The 21403-nt window shown below is 40.7% G+C and overlaps 1 protein-coding gene across 2 annotated transcripts; it reads right to left on the reverse strand.

Annotated features, from left to right (window-relative positions):
• Nucleotides 1-832: 832 nt before the first annotated feature.
• LOC139467421 (histone acetyltransferase KAT2A-like) lies at nucleotides 833-20982 on the reverse strand. 2 transcript variants are annotated; one of them, XM_071248982.1, is made up of 17 exons: nucleotides 20794-20982; nucleotides 19832-19955; nucleotides 18389-18534; nucleotides 17767-17856; nucleotides 16731-16912; nucleotides 11969-12160; nucleotides 11134-11243; nucleotides 10010-10168; nucleotides 8774-8919; nucleotides 7242-7450; nucleotides 6781-6907; nucleotides 4929-5039; nucleotides 4382-4525; nucleotides 3531-3697; nucleotides 3310-3376; nucleotides 2878-2962; nucleotides 833-1868 (listed from the first exon to the last, which is right to left on the reverse strand). In XM_071248982.1, the coding sequence occupies exons 1-17, from the start codon at nucleotides 20980-20982 to the stop codon at nucleotides 1675-1677; spliced, it is 2442 nt and encodes an 813-aa protein (XP_071105083.1). In that variant the 3' UTR covers nucleotides 833-1674. The 2 variants fall into 2 exon arrangements, with proteins under 2 accessions (XP_071105083.1, XP_071105084.1); XM_071248983.1 differs by having other exon boundaries at nucleotides 8774-8943; nucleotides 20794-20972.
• Between the last annotated feature and the right edge of the window lie 421 nt (nucleotides 20983-21403).

Here is a 21403-nt window from a genome sequence, read left to right on the forward strand (position 1 = left end):
AATGTCATGAGAGAGAAATATGTTGCTGCTTTTAACAATAGACACCCAGGGGATGCCCAACACCCTCTCATATTGTGTGTGTGATCAAACTCAGATCTCCAGCAAGACAAGCCAAAGCATTAACTACACGGCTACTCCACCATCCCACAAGCTGCACTGACAAGACATTCTGGATCACCACACACCCTGGAAGGTTCCACACCATATGACAAAGGCACATGGTGTTCTGATGTAGAAAAACTGACCTACTGCATACAACAGTATGCAAAAGAATAGCATGCCCCATGGAAAGATGCGGTGAAAGTTTTTGGCTAAATGGGTTCTTGTACAATCTTTTGGGACTGCATGTACACAGGATGAGTTATGTAGTTGACATGGATGTCACATTTACATAATCACTGGTATTTACTGAGAACTTCACCATATAGTGTACTGATAGCATTCCCTTGATCATAACTTGGTATCAGATATTTATGTATTTTATACATATGACACACTTACAAAAGGGACAGGTCATTTAGTTAAGGGGTTGGGTGGGTAGTCAGTTTTTGATGCAGTAATGTACTGAAAAAAATAACTCTCCCTTATGAATGCTTGTCATCTTTTTGGATGAACTTCCCCATGTCCTTGCATGTTCTTTTCATGACCCACACTGAAAAAACAAAATAAATGCCAAGCACTTCATATTTTATTACAAAATGCCCATTCTCAATCTCTGAACCTCATCAAATCTGTGTACTCTTTTTTCCTCCCCTCCCCTAGAAACTGTCAGATTTTCTGGTGACCCTCCCCTGATGCCCCCTGACCCACCCACCCTTAAAATAAATGACCGGTCCCTAATTACTGGCATTCTCTGAAAATCACATCATGTAAGAGTTACTTCATCAGACATTTTCTTAATGAAATTCTGATTCACACTTTAATTGATTTACAACACGGGCTTTTTTGCTTAGGTTTTCTTTTCAAGTAACTTTGTCAGACTCAGTCAGTATTGCCGGACTGACTGTACTGCTGATCAGGTTTGTCCACTCTCATCAAGAAGAGTGACCACACCTTGTCAGCAGAGCCCCATCAAAACTCCTTCCCAGCGTGTCACACCTTCAATACACTCTCGGTAACATCACTGCCACCAGTGTGGGTGCAGCCATTACAAGAATCTTAAAGTTTGCCCTCTAATCCCAAATGTTGACGTTTATACTTTTGTTTATGTCTTTGGGAATGATATCAGTGAATTTTGAAAAGGTTTGACAATGACCATATATCCAAGATGAATTTACCTTTCTGTTTGTACAATCAGAATGGTTCGAGACTGCAGAAGAACGGAAAATCAGCCAACATTCGCCTTACATTCTTACTACATGTATACCAATTACATGATAGTTGTAATGAAACAGAAATTCAAATTGACAAAAAAGGAAATAATTTAGCAGGGGTAAGAGTATTTGGCATCATAACAGTCATCACTTGTTTGAAAACATAATGGTCAGTTGGTTGCGAGTTTGACTCCAAGCATGGCTGTAGCTACCTCTCATAGCAGGGAACTTTGACTGGTGGCAGTGATAGTATAGACAGCTCCGTGAACGGGCTATCGCTGTGAGGAGCTTGAGCCCCACTATGGGACGATGTGTGTTCTGATACGAGATCACAGGATGAGCTACCACTGAGACAACACTTTCATTTGTCCATAAGACTTGCTTCCTTCATTTTGATGGTGAAGAACTTTTCCACTGTGTTAGCACACTTGTAATACTCCGTGTCCGGTTCATTGTATGCTCGACAGTTTGTAAATATGCGGGTCATGTCAGCAATGAACAGTTTCTTGTGACAATAGTATCTGTTCTTTAATCTGTCAGACATGGTCTTCAGATCTGAAATAAGAAATGATGTTCGTGCAGTCAAAATAGAAATTCCTAAAACACAACTTCCAATTCAGTGCATTTTTTCAATAACACATCACAGGCCAATGTTCAAAATGGATTTCCTATCAGCACACATCAGTGGAAGGTCGTACTAGATTAAGGTGCCTCGCCTTAAGGTAACACGAGGAACCTATGTGCATTTTGGGTCTAATGACACTACTTGTCTGACACATGACATGACATATCATGACGACTACTAAACAGAAAGTCCCATGCCCCTAGCTACCTTAATACTTGCATGAACAAATCTGAATACCATTCTGCTGCAAACACAAGATATCAATGTCTTGGATTCTTCTACCTTGCAGTTTATTATACGTTTCATAAAGGCTATACACAATTTGATATATTTTATTCATTAATAAAAATACTAAAGTTTATATTTTATCTCCATTATCATGTCTTCGTAAGATTATGGCGTTAAACATAGTCCTAATGATTACGGCTCTTCCCTTTAGAAGTTTCAGGGAAGAAGAAGTAAATGGACAAAAGGAAGGAAGCATGAATGGACAAAAGGAAGGATGAATGGACAAAAGGATGGATCAATTTCAAAAGGAAGGAAAAATGGACAAAAAGAAGGAAAGATGAATGGACAAAAGGAAGGAAGGATGAATGGACCAGAGGAAGGAAGGATGAATGGACCAAAGGAAGGAAGGATGAATGGACCAAAGGAAGGAAGGATGAATGGACAAAAGGAAGAAAGGATGAATGGACAAAAGGAAGGAAGGATGAATGACAAAAGGAAGGAAGCATGAATGGACAAAAGGAAGGATGAATGGACAAATGGATGGATCAATAGACAAAAGAAAGGAAAAATGGACAAAAGGAAGGAAGGATGAACGGACAAAAGGAAGGGTAAATGGACAACACATCATGGTATATGCTCACTCTATCATGTCTATTGCATAGGCATTTAATGAAATACAACCATAACTGTTCAGAGAAGTTATTTTCTTACCCATTGGAAATTTTATATGATCATAATAATCAGGAGCTTCAGACTTGTCCACTGGCCTCTGGAATGGCCAGGCAGACCCATGGTTCTGGAAGAACAAACAGGTGAATGTTATCAAAGCTTCAAATATTCCTGTCAACCATCACAGTGGTTGAAACAAAGCCATGTCACAATGACACTGAACAATCCATTCACAATAATTTGTTTTGGAATCATTATCAGTCATAAACATAATTCCTTTAAACAGCCACAGCACAGAATGACACCAGTGATGTGAACATAGTGTTCTGAATTAACAAATATCAACTGACTAACAGAATTTATGTTGAAGATATAAAGGGAAAATTCTGTAAACCATTTCATCAATTTCTGTTAAGTCAGTTATCTGAGTATTGTATTGCTACAATATTTGATACAACATAGTGTTTTACTGACCTTGATTTGCTGTAAAACAGTCTTGAAGGCGTTGTATAACTGGTCAGGGTCAAGGGCATTGTCTTTACTGAAAGACAACAATCACATATGAAAAACTGTAAAGCATCAAGAAAAGATCAAGTTTAGTCAACTTTCTGCCAAGCTAGTGAACTTCCAAAGCTACAAAACCTACTATGAAGCAGATTAACATTTTCCTTAAATGATGCTAAATCCCTTCCTACCATTTCTCCTTCTCCTTCTCTGGGCTAAATGTAGGCTTCCAGCCTGACTCGTGAAGACCCGGGATACTCTCGATGGGGATCTGCCGCACTCCGTCCTTGAAGCAGGACAGGCCAGAGTAGATCTTCCTCAGCTGCTCCTGCTTCTTCTCCACAATCTGCTTGATGATCTGGAGGAGAGAAGTGTGATAACATTAAACCTATACAGTCCAAAGAGTGAACCTTGTTTGTCACTTTCCAGAAGACTACTGTTTGGAACTTTTACTTATACACAAAGGACATTACTCTGTTATATGGGAAGACAGTCTGAACTGATGCAGGTCAAAGATCTTTACCATTTAGGTGACACCCATAAGCACTGGAGCTTACAAACCAAGAAACTTAGTTAAGGCCAATCCGGGATTTGAACCCAAAATCATAGGTTTCTGTGATGCATAAGTGAATTGTGGTGCCATACACAACTGGGCCACCTGTGCCCCACAAGTTTATATAGTGACTGAAGATACATTGTACATGTACAATAGCATGGTACATAGCATCTTCTCGAGCCACTGGTGGTGCTATGATCAAGCCCAGAAATTCCATCCTAGTTCGGCAAGGATGGAAACTGAACTTTAATAGTCAGTTAACTCCCTTGCCTCGGGAAGATGGGGAAATATACAACATAAACAAACATAACTGTATGGTTAAAAATGGACTATACAAATGGTTATGACATGTCTGCTAATTATGGGCAATACTTGCCATCACAGATGTTCAAAATCTAAATCACTGATTTAGGTAACCAGTTTGATCACATGTCCTCCAAGCAATGTATCTACGGATGAAGAAAGAACAACAGATGAGCCACCAACCTCCTTCTGTTTCCTGATGACCTGGGAGAACTCGGTGTACTTGATCCGGGGGTTGAGTTCACATCCCATCAGGGTGGCCCCCTCGTAGTCCTTGATGTAACCCAGGTACGCTGACTTCGGCAGCTTGATTTCCTTCGAGAAGCCCTGGAAGGAAACAGTTTCATACACCAAAGAATCAGGAGCAGAGTCTAGAGATCTTGTTTAGTTTGTTTGTTGTTTACCCACAACCAGCAATAATCCAGCTATATGATGGAGGCCAATTAATAACCATGCCTGACCCAGACAATCCAGTGATCAATTATGTGGGCAATGATCCACACTCATGACTGGGGTACGATGACACTATCACTGTCTGACCATCTGATCCTGTTAGTTGCCTCTTACGACCAGCATAGGTTGCTGGGGACCTATTTTAACTCTAAATCCCCATGAGGTGAGTTTAGAAAATGAAAATCGTGAATGGAAACTTTTAATCTATTTAGGTAAAATGTAAAGTGGTTTGATGCCAATTGGATATGTATTGGCTGTCTCGTCAATGAAGCCCTACCTGCTTCTTGAAGTATCCAATAGCGTACTCATCAGCGAATGTAAGGAAGTGACAAATGTTGTGCTTGATGTGGTAGTCCTTCAGATGGTTCATCAGATGTGTCCCGTAACCCTGAAACCAAAAACAGAGGAACTACAAAACCTAATACCGGTACCATTACAATTATAAGTGTATGACCATGAAGGGCTCGGCTTTTGGATGGTGAGTTGAGATACCTCACCAGTATTAGAAAAAAACACATCAGAATAAACCTATGTTTACACAGGTGTTAATTTAAGGCTCAACATCTTACTTATAGTGAGTGAGTTGGGTTTAACACTGCAGTATTCCAGTCACATCATGGACTGGCAGCTCAATGTGGGAAGTAAACCGTAAGTGATGTAGCTCTTAGAAACATCACACTTTGGTGAAACCTACCACCACCTGTATGGTATGGTAATCATAATCATGAATAACTTGGGATTTGAACCCACGATCATAGGATTCTGGCATGCCTAAGGGATTCAACGCTGCACAGCAAAATACTGGGCATCCGTCATGGACACTGGACATAACAGATTACTCTTGTTACAAATTCTTTTATTAGTCTGTCCTCAGAATCCTTTATTTACACCAAGGACAAGACGTCAAAATGGTCGACACGATAAATGTGACGGGAGATATTTCGGAAGTTGTTAATGATTTGTTTGTTTGTTTGTTGTTTAACGCCGCACTCAGCAATATTCCAGCTATATGACGGCGGTCTGTAAATAATCGAGTCTGGACCAGGCAATCCTGTGATTGATTTCAAGTTGTTAATGAACCTCTGGCGGTTACATGTTTTAGTCATCATTAATCAATTGGCCAGTCATTGAAAGGTGATTGTAAAGATGTGTCCAATAGATACTCAGGTAAATTCCTAGATTGCTGTGGACTGTCACTGTAGTAGACACAGATCAAGTCGATACTACGATACTTTGGATGTGCGTTTCTTTGTTTTGTTCTCTAGCATAGGTCGTAGTGAGGATATTCGTGAACGATCATGCAATCAAACTCTATGACGTTTATCAATGTAAATTGAAACACTGAGTTCAAGATTAAAGTGAGTGAGTGAGTATGGTTTTACGCCGCTTTTAGCAATATTCCAGCAATATCATGGCAGGGGACACCAGAAATGGGCTTCACACATTGTACCCATGTGGGGAATCGAACCCGGGTCTTCAGCGTGACGAGCGAACGCTTTAACCACTAGGCTACCCTACCGCCCCTCAGGATCTAAATGATCAGAAAGAAGCTTCTGTATTTATTCTTGGCAGGGAATTCCCAGGGGTTCCCCCAGGAATGTGGAAGTAGTCATTGCGTCATTTCAAGAACAATGTCTCGTGAAATTCGTATCATTTATATTCTTGTGAAAGGCAATTTCACAGTCATGTGACCAACCTCTCGTCCAATGGAAAAGCTGTATATCGTGTTAACTTCAAAATAAAAAATTATATGAAGTGGAATACGTTTTTTAATGACAAGATAGGATGGATAATCAACTTCTTTATTGCAATGGTAGCAGCATATTGGTGTTGATTCTAACACAAAAACATCTATGTCATTGTAGTAAAGAACTCTGAGTATCAACACTATCTTGTCACAAGTTAATTAAGCAGATGGCACATCAAACAAATCAAATGCAACCCTGAGCATACTGTTTGATACCACTGACAACAACCAAGTTTCAGAAACAAAATTGAAAGGAAACTTTATGGAATGTCAACAGAATATACAACGTTCCTCGTTTGGTTTCCCTAAACAATCAATCATGAGACTGGTATTGCTCTGTTGACCTTGACCATTTGCTAACATGCTACCTTGACCTACTCACCTTGACCTGTTCATTAGAGGTCACAGCACAGAATACAATCTCTGTGAAACCCTGGGTTGGAAACATCCGGAAGCAGATCCCACCAATGACTCTCTTGTCCTTTATCAGAGATAAACATTTGTGTTTCCTGAAAAATCAAACAAAGATCACAGTAATTTACAAATACTTCATTGAAAAAACAAATGAAAAATGAAATGTATAGAATTACTAAGTCAGCAGGAGTGGAGTTTCACTGCAGCAGCAGATGTATGTCATCTGGGTACAATGCGTGTTAGGTCAAAATACAACAGAATATGTAAACATCCTACTGAACCTTGCACCACACTTGAAACTGAAATGTAAACTGTGACAATGGGAGATAACTCAGTTGTCAAGTGAAGTGAAAACCACAAGAAAGTTTAACTTAACAACATGACCAATGTGACAGCCTGTCCCAAGCATCTACATCAGGAAGCACTCACGGATCAAACACAAGTCTTGTGATGTACTCCTTGGGCATCCGAGGCAGCTGGTGTGAGAAGACATTCTGTAGACCAATTAGCCACATGTAGATTTGTTTAGTGGGCTTCTGGCTGAGAGAGTTACCAATGACATGGAAGTTGATCACCCCCTTGTTCTCCTCCTGTCGTGCTGCCTCGTCCCGTGCCGTGTGGGTAGGGAACAGTGTCGGCTGGATCAGATAATGGACAACTTATTGTTTTGAAACACTATAGGTTGTAGCAGGAACACGAGGGAAACATGGGGTTTTATGCATCCCGCCTTAGCTTTTATACCACAAGCCAGTGGGACGCATACAACCCCATGTACCCCGAGTGATCCTGCTGCAACAAATCTATCTTACCGACATGTTTTAATTAATTAACCCAAATTCAAAATTGATAGAAAACAGGTGTTCGCTTGAGCTGAGGTTAACTTGTGCTTTGTCACGTGACTTCCACTGACTCGGAAAAATTGTGCGGATTTACGCTTTGAAGCGGGGTATAAGGGATTTATTCTGCCTCTCAGAAATCCATGTGCAGCCTGTATTACTCGTTGCTGGGTATAAGAGATTTATTCGCCACTGAGAAATTAAATAAAACCCTTTAAGGTGGGTTACACAGTGGACATGGACCAATCAGATCTCAACATTCTGACATGGAGGTATGATATATATATATATATCATGAGGCCCAGCCGTAGACTCTCAAGTCTTCCTGTAAAACAGTCATGATGTCCCTAAACAGGATTTAATGTTTGTTTGTTGCATTCTGTCACAGTCAGCAATATTTTATCTATACCATGGCAGCCTTTAGCTTATCAAGTCTTGACCTGACAAATCAGTGGTTGACATTATGAGCAACGTACCACAGTCAGGGAACGATGACTCGCAATCAACCAAGTCTGACCACCCGATCCATTTAAGTCCACTCTTATGACCTGCATAGAGACTTATTCTAACCCGGAATCCCTGAAGGGAACTTTTAACATGATAGGAACTGGTCAATCGGGAAGATATACTTCATAAAGAATATTGATAAACTATAAGCTGGAGTATGAATGAAAAAGATGAAGACAAGGTTGATTTACCATGTTTACCATGTTTATATTTATGTCTACATGCATCAAGTGCATGTCATTTTCAAATTTGTGTCTAACCATTACATGTCCACACAACATCGGTCTTTGAACACATTCAATACCTCTAAGCTTATTTTCCATACAAAGTCAATAAACCCCTTCTAATGTGTAATTTGTCTTGCTTTTTGGGGGGCTTAATGTAGTCAAAACATGGGTACAAGACTATGTGCATGTTTCAACTATGATAATTTTATGGGTACAGGCTGCAACCTGTTTTTTTCTGGTGCAACAAGGTTTTCACGTCAACATCACATGCACCTGGTGCAAGTTAAATCAAGTTCCTTAATTTGAGCCCTGATTGTATTCAGCATACTAATTTCAGCAGCATGCTGTCAGTACTGACAATTTGATCAAAGGCATACAACATGCAACTTACATCTGGTCCAACCATCTGACTGGGATCTGTAATGGTGGCCAGTATTTCAGCAACTGTGTCTGACGAGACATCGCCATCAATCTTCTTCCGCTTCAGTTCATCTGCCAGCAGACTGTCCTCATGTTTCCTCTTCTCCCCTGCTTGACCTAAACAACATACAGTTGCATCATCTACATCACTCCTTGACCTGAACAACACACAGTTGCATCATCTACATCACTCCTTGACCTGAACACACAGCTGCATCATCTACATCACTCCTTGACCTGAACATACAGTTGCATCATCTACATCACTCCTTGACCTGAACATACAGTTGCATCATCTACATCACTCCTTGACCTGAATAACATACAGCTGCATCATCTACATCACTCCTTGACATGAACACACAGCTGCATCATCTACATCACTTCTTGACCTGAACATATAGATGCATCATCTACATCACTCCTTGACCTGAATAACATACAGCTGCATCATCTACATCACTCCTTGACCTGAACATATAGATGCATCATCTACATCACTGCTTGACCTGAACAACATACAGCTGCATCATCTACATCACTCCTTGACCTGAACATATAGATGCATCATCTACATCACTACTTGACCTGAACAACATACAGCTGCATCATCTACATCACTCCTTGACCTGAACATATAGATGCATCATCTACATCACTTCTTGACCTGAACAACATACAGTTGCATCATCTACGTCACTTCTTGACCTGAACATATAGATGCATCATCTACATAACTGCTTGACCTGAACACCATATATTTGTGTCATCTAATCCACTCAAGTGGCTGTTAATCCTTTTTTGATAGACATAGGTAGCTTTGAGCCTATCCCCACACCTCCAGAATAATTCATTATTCAAGGTCAATGAGGTTATGACTGAGAGTCACTCTCCTAGATGGTCAACCATTCAAGTAGTATCTATACAGCCATGGTGGACATCCAATCCTCATTCACTTCCCTCCTGTGAGTGAGCAAGGAGTCTATTATGCCAGTCAGCAATATAACAATCACATAAATGTGACCTGGGATAGACAAACTATTGGTTGATAGCATGAGCATCAAACAACACTATGATGGTATTTAGCTTGAGATATAGTGAGCTGGGGACACTGAACACTAATTCTACCCTACAATCCCCATGGTGACAAACGCAAGGTATTGGTGACTCTTATGCTCTGGGATGATATCACATTATCTAGGATTACCTGGTTCAGTCTTGGACGGCCTTCTTGGCGTGATGAGTCCTGGGGTGATGTTGATGGATGTGAAGCCTTCAGGCCCTGGGCCAGTGGAGTTGGTTCCGGTTGTGAAACGGTTATAGCCACTCACGCCCGGTGCCGTGGACGGCGTTGCTGAAATTTCATCTACACCAAATGTCATAAAAGCTAAATACATGTATGTCAAACAATCTGAATTCAAAACTATTCTACATTCAAGTCATACAATACAATGCTGAACTGCTAAATAATCAGAACTGATAAACTGAACAATGTGATTGTTTAACAACTGATATAGTCAATCTACCCTCTCTCTTTGTAAATTGAAGAATTCTTTCACTTACATCTGTCTTCAGTTATACACGAATGACTTCACCTTTGTCTTTGTTGACTTGAGTTAATTAATCAGGAACTATAGCTATGTTTCCTTATCATTGGAACAGTCAAATTCTCTTCATCGTATGATTTTATTTTAATTCAACATACATATTAGTAGTGGGATGACACAATGATGCATTGGTGAATCACGATTTTTTACTTCTTGATAGTAAGTAAAAAGTATCAATTCTTACCCTAAATCCATTCTTTAATAAATGTTCAACCAATCACTAATTACAAGTAAAAATGAGTAGTGAACACATAAATATTTTCATCCCTTGCGCCATACTTGACACTGCCAACTGTAAATTAGGAAAGGACTAAGGGGATACGGTAACTGCAGCTAGACATTAACTCCAGTCTCATTAATATCTAATCTTTTACATTGATATGATATCTGTCTCACTAAAGACCTGACTATGGAGATCTTGATTGAAGGGGGTACCAAATCAGAGGAAACGATCATAGAAGAACTGAACAACTTTTACAGATATTACAGCCAGAGTTGGTCAGATCCGTAAAGATATTTCCATTTCCTCTGTGAAGGCTTTTGCATGAGGTATGGCTTGCCTAACAACTGGTCGGGATGGTTGAGTGAACACGACGCCTGTTAAATCCTGTTATGTTATGTTAGCCAAATTGCAGGAATATTGGATATGATGTAATAGAGGTAGGGTATTCAAAGGAATTATGAGAAATTTTTGGGGGTTTCAACAACATGGGGATCCTCTTACTTGGTAGCGGTGTAGGAGACATAGGGATGTTGGCTGGGTTCTGGGAGAAGTCTGGATCCCATATTGGGGAACTGGTGCCATACACCTCTTCCTCGAGCATAGACAGAAACCTGCAACAAGGAGACAACCATACTCTCACAGATAGGTAATGCCTTCACTTCAAGCTTCAAGACAAATTAACCCTTGACAAGCAATCAAATTGACAATATCTTATAAAAACTTTGTCTGGTCCAGACTTGATTACTGTAAACAGGGAACTTTTGCGACCGTTTTATTATTGCGAGTTTTGCAAACGAGACTCGATCGCAAAAATTAAAAATGCAAAAATAAGTATAAATAATACATACATTCTTTATTCATTGCAACACGTCATCAAATGTTGAAATCATCAACCAGAACCACAAGTTACTCAATAAGTTAAAAACACAAATGAATGCAGAATGGTTACAAATATACATCACAAATGACAGTGTAAACAGACCTATTAGTGTCTTCTTATATAGTTTGCATTCAAACTCACAGTCATGGCACTGAGTTGAGTCAATTATCGTATTTGATAATTGGTCGCAATCCCTTCCAGTCAACTTTCCGGCCAACTCAGATTAACTAGCTTCGGAGAGAAACTGTCTATTGTTTGGTAATCGAGGGGTCATATCAACACGGCAACTCACAAAAATATCTCGTCGCAGTACTGTCTTTAGTGTCGTATTTGCAATATTTCAACGGCGCAGAAATAAAGCTGTTTACAGTATTTACCGACTGCTTTGAAATAGCTGAAATAGTGATGAGTGAAGCATTAAACAATAAAAAAACCCATCCAAAAACAACTACTCACCTGGGGAAATGGGTGAGGACGAGTGTTTTCTTGTCTGGGGGCATCTTGTCTTTTTCAGCTCGGAACTTGTCTAGCAGTTGTCTCCTCATGGTTTGGAAGACAGACCTCAGCAGAGTGCGACCAAAGATCAGGGTTGTTTCATAACGTGGCAGGCTGTCACAGAAAGCCGGGACATGGCAATAGCACAGCCACCTGAAGGGTAAAAAATCAGAGATATAATACAATGAAATAAATGTGTTGAGTTGATAGGAAGGCATTAAGCTTGATGTGTGATGCAGGCTGACTTAATTGTAACAAAGTCAGATAGCCATTATATTTTGGGAAATTTTATTATGAATGGCATATTTATATACTTATACAATCTCACACTCTGCTATTCTTCTTCGATCCTATGTGTGGAAACATGGTACAAGCATGTTTCCATGGTAGAGTAAAAATCAAAACACAGCCTATTGTCGGAAGGCATGAACTCATGAGTGGGAAAACGCACTAACATCCAGTGAATGATACAATCCCGGACGAAACAGCATGAGATCGGGAATACATGTCATCATTCATAGAACGACCACATAGCTATAACCGCACAGGCAATACAGTCGGAAGCTTAAAATTGATCTTGACCCGTCAAGGCAATCAAACACCTCCGAGGGCAGGAACTCAACCAGGACGAGAAGAGGAATGATCGACAACATCCAAAAGATCGAAGAAGATCTTCGAACTAAAACCCTACATGACGTAATCTGCATTGAGTGGGATGTGACAGTTGTTGTGTCAGGACCAATGGGCCGAACATGTGGAGACCCTGGACATCAGTGACTGGGCTGGATTTCACAGGCAGAGGCAACCCAGATAGACCCTGAGTATGATGGAGTGAAGCCAGAAGGAGAGCGTGGTACGGGAAATTTCAGAAGGCGGAATGAAGACCTTATTCTGGGCCAGATAACGACGAAGTGCTCAAACTGAACAAAGGGAGAGATCCTCCTGGTCATCCAAACCCAAAATAGACGAAAGCGGTGTGATCTTAAACAAATGCTCAGGTTGACCAGGAAGCAGATTCTTTGCCACAAAATCCCAGGGAAGGCCCAGGAACCCTCTTCCACCCTCGGATCGCTCAAATTGGACCCTGGAAACATCAAAAGCATGAATCTCGCTAACGTGAGCTACAATAGTAAAGGCCTATAAGAACATAGTCTTCAGCGTGATCATCTCAAAATCTTTGTCCACCAGTGGCTAATGATCACCAGAAGTCAAGTGTTGCAAGATAACGTTGACTTCCAAAGAAGGAGGTCGGAAAAGGACTTGTCCACCATTTTGTAGGAGTCTATCACAGATTGTCACGGAAGATGATGGAATAGTCTTTCGGCAAGCCTTAGCAAGATGTGGAACCAGTTGTGTGTTGGTCAATAGGGCGCAACCAAAGTCAGAGACAGGTGACTGGTGGCTTCCACCTTCTGCAGGACCCGGGGAAGAATGCCTGTCCAAGCAGGCATTGAGGCTCCCCCCCTCTGACAAGCTTGAGGGCCGGGGATGGGCAACATGAGTAGGCAGCGGTGAGCGCTGAAGCAAGTGGCAAAGAGATCTGTCAAACAACACGTGTTGAAATACCTTCATATTGAAGATTAGTTGGACTTGACTGTCATTTTTCGGCAAGAGGGAGATAGGTGAATACAACCCAGGAGTTGCGGGAAGAAGTAGGAGACATTCCATAGCATTCTTTAGAAGTAACATACCTTTAGTTTCTGTCAGGATTAGTAGTTAGCTGGCCAGATACTCCCCTTGTACAGGCTGGAACTCAGTTGGTGGCGAGGATGCCAGTGGGAGAAGATAACCATTCTGGAGCAACTGTGTCAAGGTATCTGCAAGGATGATCCTGTTGTCGACAAAAAGCCCTACACTTCCTCCTATGACAGTAAGAGAGTGTTTGTGATAGAACGGATGGAGCCCCCTCTGAAAGACTTTTGGGTCCAGAAAAGATGCAACAGCCAGTGGAGGACTTTGAGCCCCCAATGTCCTCTTCCATGGCCGCAAAATGGAGAAGAACAAGAAGAGACCAGGACTCCAAGGTCTCGATGAGCTTGCACAAAGTGAGGATAGCTGCTCTCCTTCTTTTCCTATTCCTCCAGTTGTCGCCTCTGTAGGTGGAGATCAACTGTAACTTATAGTTTTGTATTCTTCTGAATCTCCTGAGCGACCTCCTGAATCCGGTCCGTGAAAAGGGTACGAGATGATCACGGGAGTTTATACAGCCTGGCTGGTTGGTCATCCCACAGGCAGTGCTGCAGCACACCACGGCAATGGAGGGCGGCAACTAAGGCGGCATAATGAGACAAAAGATCGATAATTTTTCCTGGATGATGAGCACTGTGCCTCAAATGGAGGGATCCTCTTGTGACTCTTGGGAGAGGCAAGCAGATAGAGTCTCTGTTGCAGACAAGTGGCAAAGTATGCAGTACCGTCGAGTCCAAATGTATAAGTTCCCGTGTTCACAACACGATCATTTCTGACATAACATAGATATGTCACTGTCAAAGTCCGAGATTTACTGTCGCTGACATATCATGTGTGCCGGTATCTTCAAGAAAGACCCGGGGAACTTGGAGACGGTCACAGAAGCGACAAAATTAGGAGAAGGCCTTGTCTAAGTTTGACAATATGTCTATTGAAAGTGGAAGGAGGATGATATTGAGGAATTGGACGATGGAATCCTGAATCCCATAAGACGATCAGCTGTCAAAGTAGTACGAGGCAACTGCAGTTTTTCAGCGATTCAGTGGAGAACAGACTCAAGGTTGGTGGATTCGAAACTATCCTACGAGGCAAAAGGAGACGAGTGGGGATCCAAACCAATTGGGAATGGAGCAGTCTCAACCACCATAGGGGCCAGAACAGCAGGCCTAGGAGGGGCAGATTGGGAAGAGGCTGGAGCTGAATCTGAACCAGATGGTTAAGAAGTTGACAAAAGTCCTGACCGCCTGAACAAACGAAACAAAAGACGATTCAGCATCCTGCTGCTGGTCCTGGTGATCCCAAGATGTAGGATGAATCTGTGGAAGAAACAGGGACACAGTAGGTTCCGGAGAAGCCAAACTGGAAGGAGCCTGAACCGGAGGCTTCTGTACAGAGCAAGAGCAGCTGCAAGATTGGCGACTTCTATGATAGAAATCAGGTGAAGAGCATCGATCCTTTGAGGGAGGGGACCGAGGGTGCTTGTCATGATGAGATCTGTCGGTAGGAGGAGGACAAATCGGAGATCGACTATAGCCAGCATCTAAACGATGATCTGAGTCAACTGCCGGGTATGCGTAACCAGGTCAAGGGTAGTATGAATCCCTATGGAAAAGGAAGCCCTTCCATCCAACTGGGCGATCCGAGTATTTGTAATAACAAGGATAGTCCCAATCTCTGTAATCCAAGCATTGATGGTGGTATTCAAGAGAAAGTGAACAATCCCTGTATTGAAATGAATCCTTATAGCTATATGAGGGTGATCGAACTGAGGAGTGGTCACCAGAGGCAGACCAAGCACTCAAACCTCAAGGAGAGTCCAATGAGACCCCACAATCTGGAGAAGCAGGGAACGTGATCACCATCATTCGATCGTTGAGTAGGAGAGCAAAAGCATCGCACCAAACCAGAGTGTCCATTCAGCCAACTGGAGTGTCAATCCTTATCCGTTCGTCAATCGTCAATCAATCGTCAATCAAATGTTGTTTTCTTCCGCTGATGCTTAGAAAGACGATCGGGAGCATTCACATTCCCTAGAGCAAAACATGGAATCTAATCGGGTAACCAGTAGTGGGTGCATTGTTGTAGAACAGTCAGGCGAACTACCATCCCTTAAATGAACATCTGAAGGAGCGGATAGTGTGGAATCCAAGAACGGAATTTTTAAGGCAGGAACGTGCACAATCGACTGAAGGGTTGAGATTGGAAAGCAAGAACGGCAGCCAACATAGGAGTAATGGAATGGATGGCGTAATAGTCCAAACGCCTGTAGGGAGTGGAGTTGTAGGCGTGGTCATGGGGTCGGGCTGAGTGAAGACATCGTTAGTAACAAAAGTGTCAGAGTCCACATAGTCAGAAACAAGACAGGCACCTGGAAGTCTGAGGGAGCATCAAGAGGACTAGACCTGACAGTAGACTTCTTAGCTGACTTAGTCTTCTTGTCAGAATCTTTAGATTAAAGATTTGGATCGATGATCCACCATTCTTCGTTGACACTTATGGAGGTTTTGAGCTGAAAAGCAGAGTCTAGCAACTAATGACAGCCAGCACACCAGGAAGTCAAGGTACACAGCCCACGACAGTCCCAACACAGTGTATGGGGGTCTGAAGTTGAGTATGTGCGTCAGCACTCCATACACGCCAGAAATAACTTGCACGAAGAAATGCAAAGTGTGAGAAAGGATAAGTTTAAAATTTTCTGTTTAACATAGCCCCGTAATCTTGCCAATAGAGAACATCCTAACATGACTTAGGGACACAACCCAGCAGAGCAAGATGTTGCAGCCGTGTTCACTCATTTCACTGTGGGTGAGTTGGTTTAATGCTGCTTTGAACAGTATTCCAGTTATATCACAGCGTGTCAGCTTAATGTGGGAGGAAACCCAAACTGCAGGTCTCAGATGTTACCACTTCGGTGAAACCCACGAGCACAGGTATGGTGCTGAGACTGCTGACAAACCTAGAAACAATCAGGGCGAACCCACACATTTCATAAAATATTTTGCTGTACATCTGCAGCATCAGTCAAAACTCCCACCTTGTATAGTTGACCTTGTAGGCATTCATGTCCTCTGTCCCAGCATGCTGAGCCCGACTAGCCGGCGTCTCTAACTTCCAATGATTCAGACAGTGCAAGAACATTTTAGCCAAATCGTACATTGTCTGCCATTCTTTCTGAGCAAGGTGGCCAAACTTGTACACCACGAAGTTAGTAACACCCTGCAAGAGACATAAACAGTACTGAATGAGTAAATGGGTTTCAAACAATAGTTGAGATATTTCAGTTGTACCAACACAAACAAAGGTATTAATCTTAACTATTATTTTCTTCGATGAATATGATCATGATGATGAAGCTACACAATTCAGGTCAAAGCCATCAATCATAAGAAGCATGTAATACAGTCGGTCTATTCTGTTCCTCATTACCAGCAGGAAGACCAACAGATCATACCATGTATGATGGCCAAGGAGTATGACCAAGTTAAACATGTCAGAATGATCAGACATTTCATCATGTCTTCACACAAAACCATGATCCAATAGACTTTATAGGAAAGTCCTCATATGAATTTTTAATCTCAAGTAAAACTGTATTATACCAGTCATTTTTTTCATTGAGTGCAGACATAATTGTAAATTGTACATTAAACTGTATATTTATATATTAATCCTATCTCACACTAAGCATTTCTTCCTTCTTCTTTTGATCCTTCTGTGGAAACATGTTTGAACAAAATCTGTATAACTTTCATCCTCCGAAGGGCAACGATTGCCATGATGAGCAGGAGTCGTATGACAAATTGGTAGCTTCAGTGCGAGACTGTTAATCCCGAGTGCGGAGTGACACTGAGGGGTGACCACAGTGATGCTGGGATGTGTTCGGGTGAATTTTTTTAGAAGCTGGAAACTTTGTTTAAGCATGTTTACACAGAAGGATTGAAAGAAGACGGAAGAAATGCATAGAGTGAGATAGGAGAAGTTTAAAAATCTGGCACTTATGTAGCACTGTGTAGGAATATGGAATGTAGGATACCGAACGGATCAAATATGACCATATTTCTCAAGCATACCTTTGCAATACTTGGTTTTTCAAATGGAGGATTTCCTAGGGGCCCCTCAATAGTGGGGTTGCTCATGTTCAGAATACATTTCCGTAGAAGCTGAAATACAAACACCACATCAATGTCAAATGTGGTCTATTGATATTTATATCACTGATGATCCTTTCATGTTCAATAAATACCATATCAATGTCAAATGTGGTCTATTAATATTTATATCACTGATGATCTTATGTTAAATAAACACCATCTCAATGTCAATTGTGGTCTATTGATATTTATATCACTGATGATCTTATCATGTTCAATAATGTTCACACATAACAGTGTGGTTGAATTCTATGCCACAATCATGTGTATGGTGACCACAGCTGCCAGCAGAGATGAATCTGTCTTGAGCAGACAAACCAGGGATAAAGTGGAGATACATCAATGTAGTCTGGGTTTGAATACATACAAGCACAGTCAGTCAATCTTCCTAGAAGATAATACTTTCAAGTTATAGCCACACAACCCCTCAAAGATGTTGCTCATGACAAGACACAAGGGTTCTTAATGCTAAAACACCAAGAGATAAGTTATTCATAACCGTAGTAGAAAATACTTAAGGTTTTCTGTACCATGTATTTACCTTAAAGAGATAGAAGTACACTTGTTTTGTCTCTGCATCTTCTTCTTTGTGGACACACATAAATAGGTTCTCCACATCCACGACAATACGCAGCAGTCGATTGAGTTCCTCCTCCGCCGTGTTCTCGAGATGTGACACATGGGCACCTACAGCATGAATAGGGCAGCACAATGAAGACAAATGTAACATTACATGAGGAAAAAAATATATCCCTGAAAATCAAAACGATGATGATAATGAGTCAGGATGACATCTTGGTTATTTGGCTATATTGAGGGGTCAATTTTCATAACTCTGTGTTGGAAATCAATTACAGCATTTCAGTAAATTTAGTCCAATTCCGTATAACATGTATAAGGTTATCTTACCAAGGCAAGGGAGTTAACTAACTATAAAAGTCCAGTTTCCACCCTTCCCCAAACTAGGCTTGAATTATGGAGTTATATTTTGGCTGGACTAATGAGTCTATGTATAGTCCAATCAAATTCACGTAACAAAATCAACATCAGATTCGTAAACTGCCATGCAGATTTCGGTTGCTTGCAGGATTTGCAAAGCATGTGTACCACCAACTCCTTCCATGTTTTTAATCAAGGTACACATATGATTTTATGCAAATCACAAAGTAAGACCCGTTTTATCACAATATAGATCTGATTATCGTTCCGATTGTCTTGACTGGGCGCAGCCATTTTGATTGAAGCAAATGTACGTTATATGAGAGGTAGAATCTGGTCAGTGTGAGGGACATAGAAGGGACATAACTCATAATAGCCTCTGATGGCTCTACGATCGAGCTCAGAAATTCCAGCCTTGTTGGGCAAGGGTGGAAACTGAACTTTGACAGTCAGTTAACGGCCCTTTCTCAGGAGGATGGTAAAGGTACCAAAAACTGAACTCTTGACCAGTTCATGCTGATCATGCATTGTATTTGGACAACATTCAATCATTATACTGTATCCAAAGCTGCAAACGTTGGTTTATACTTTGAATAAAACACTTTCCCTCATTCTTTTATGAGATTGAAATCTGCTTTTTTTTCACCAAAATTATATTCTAATAAGAGCCCCCTATTTCTAATTTTGAGAGCGCCATGGGTGCTTATTACGACGAATACGGCACATTATTGCAAGTGGCCAACAATAGCCTTAACAGTGTCTGGCAAGTTTTGCAACACCCTGTTGACAAAATTACCAAATATCAAAGCTACTTTAGCACGTGTTACATAGGTGCACAAACATTATGGCTAAGAATAGCAAAAGCAATAAGTCACCACTGTGTAACACATTTCTAACAATTAATATAATCATCTGAACAAAAAATGACAAAGAAACTTTCCTTCATACATTGATATATTTTGAATACTTGCATCAGTATTTTAAACAGTTTTTGTTTTTTAAACTTGAGAATGAAAATCAAGATGCCATTTGAATTTGAACATACCCAAAGCATGGTTACAGCTGCGACATGGGTCTGTGAGGCTGGCAAGGGGTTGTGATACATCCACACGAGGAGGCGTTGGAGGCGGATTTGGATTCTTCCAACCATTGCACTTGCAGTTCTCAGACTGAAATGTACCATCAACATGATTTAACAACTCCACAATGTAATCAACTGGTAATCATCTGCCATGTCTGATGTCAAGGTAATGTTTTGAACCCCATAACAAATTTACTTAAACAGAAAGAGTTCCAAATTCTTGTGTCATTTACCTGATGTAAGTCGTAACCAAAAGATAAAGGAATCTTACATGATGAAAGTTTATTGTCTAAGCAAACACTATCATGCAAATGATTGCTTCTATTCATAATATTATAAATACTTGCATCTGAGTATCACAAAGCATTGTGTTCAATGACAGTGATGGAAAGTACAATGTCACCATCTTTCCTTTTGGAAAACCTATGGTTAATAACCTCTAGGTGTTGTTCGTAGCAAATGAAATATGAGATTTGACTTGAGAATAGAGAACTGTCGACTTTTAACAGAAGTGGTTATACCTGAAGATTTTTTAAATTTAAATAGCAAATTGTGCTTGAAGCAAGTTTGAGTTTGACTTGTGAATATGTTCTGGGTCATTATCTGAGGACAAGCTTTTGGTAATAACTGAACAAGAGATCCACAAATGCAGGATTCAACCTCAGTGATCCAAGTCATAATAACCAAAATGGCCTGAGAGCATGTAAATTCGACTGCCTAAAACATAATTTCATTATTAATTGTCATAAACATGATAATTTACAGATAGAATTTTAACTAATAAAAGAAGGGATTGAATAATTATTAGAAATCGCTCTTTAGAAACATCAAAGAACTATACAGGTTTAGGCGAAATCTGTTTGTAACTTCCTGCACATGCTGACATTGTTTACAAACATTGAACTGACGGTAAGAAAGTGCCGTACTTTGCATGATGAATAAACTGCTAATTTCTCGAGTTTTTTGTTGCGTGGAAAACTTTTGACAAGCAATTTTTTCTGGGCAATTCTCTGGAAGTTGTTTGGCCGACTCATTTCCGCAGTTGTCCCCTGTACCGACGTCTGTTTAGGATGAGAACCATCATCGTCGATAGTGCAGTCCTCCGAGGACGCCATTTTGGTGTATTATTAAGGGGACGCAACTCCACCAGTCGTACCCTCTGAACAGGGTTTCCTTCAGAATTTATAACACATGGACCTCCAACACCCTGCAAATAGTGAGATTCATCTAACCATTCCTGATCAACCCTCACAGATTATAACCAAATGCACTAACAAAACAAACTCATTATAAATAGAACAATATACGTGCACGTTATGTCTTATGAGAAAACAAAAAAGCAATTTCTGTAATGTAACAATGTGTAACAAAAAACACTGTTTTGAGTGAGTGAGTGAGTGAGTGAGTGTTGTTTGGGTGGAATTTACTCATGTCTCTAAATTGTAGTTAAAGGTATCTTTTTTATAATTGTATCGTAATATAACATGTCATTTCAGAGCCAATTAACAGTACAAATTGATGAATTTGATAGGGAGA

The sequence above is a fragment of the Haliotis cracherodii genome, unplaced genomic scaffold, assembly GCF_022045235.1.
Source record: "Haliotis cracherodii isolate W230 unplaced genomic scaffold, xgHalCrac1.p SCAF_2, whole genome shotgun sequence".
Taxonomy (NCBI): domain Eukaryota; kingdom Metazoa; phylum Mollusca; class Gastropoda; order Lepetellida; family Haliotidae; genus Haliotis; species Haliotis cracherodii.

Bases quoted from the DNA above. Each gene is read 5' to 3' on its own strand.
- LOC139467421 (XM_071248982.1), bottom strand. From the start codon at position 20,982: ATGGCGTCCTCGGAGGACTGCACTATCGACGATGATGGTTCTCATCCT. The intron at 3,698-4,381 runs GTTGGTGGCTCA...TCTCTCCTCCAG, and splicing joins TCATCAGGAAACAGAAGGAG to ATCATCAAGCAGATTGTGGA. The intron at 1,869-2,877 runs GTAAGAAAATAA...TTCTTATTTCAG, and splicing joins TCATATAAAATTTCCAATGG to ATCTGAAGACCATGTCTGAC.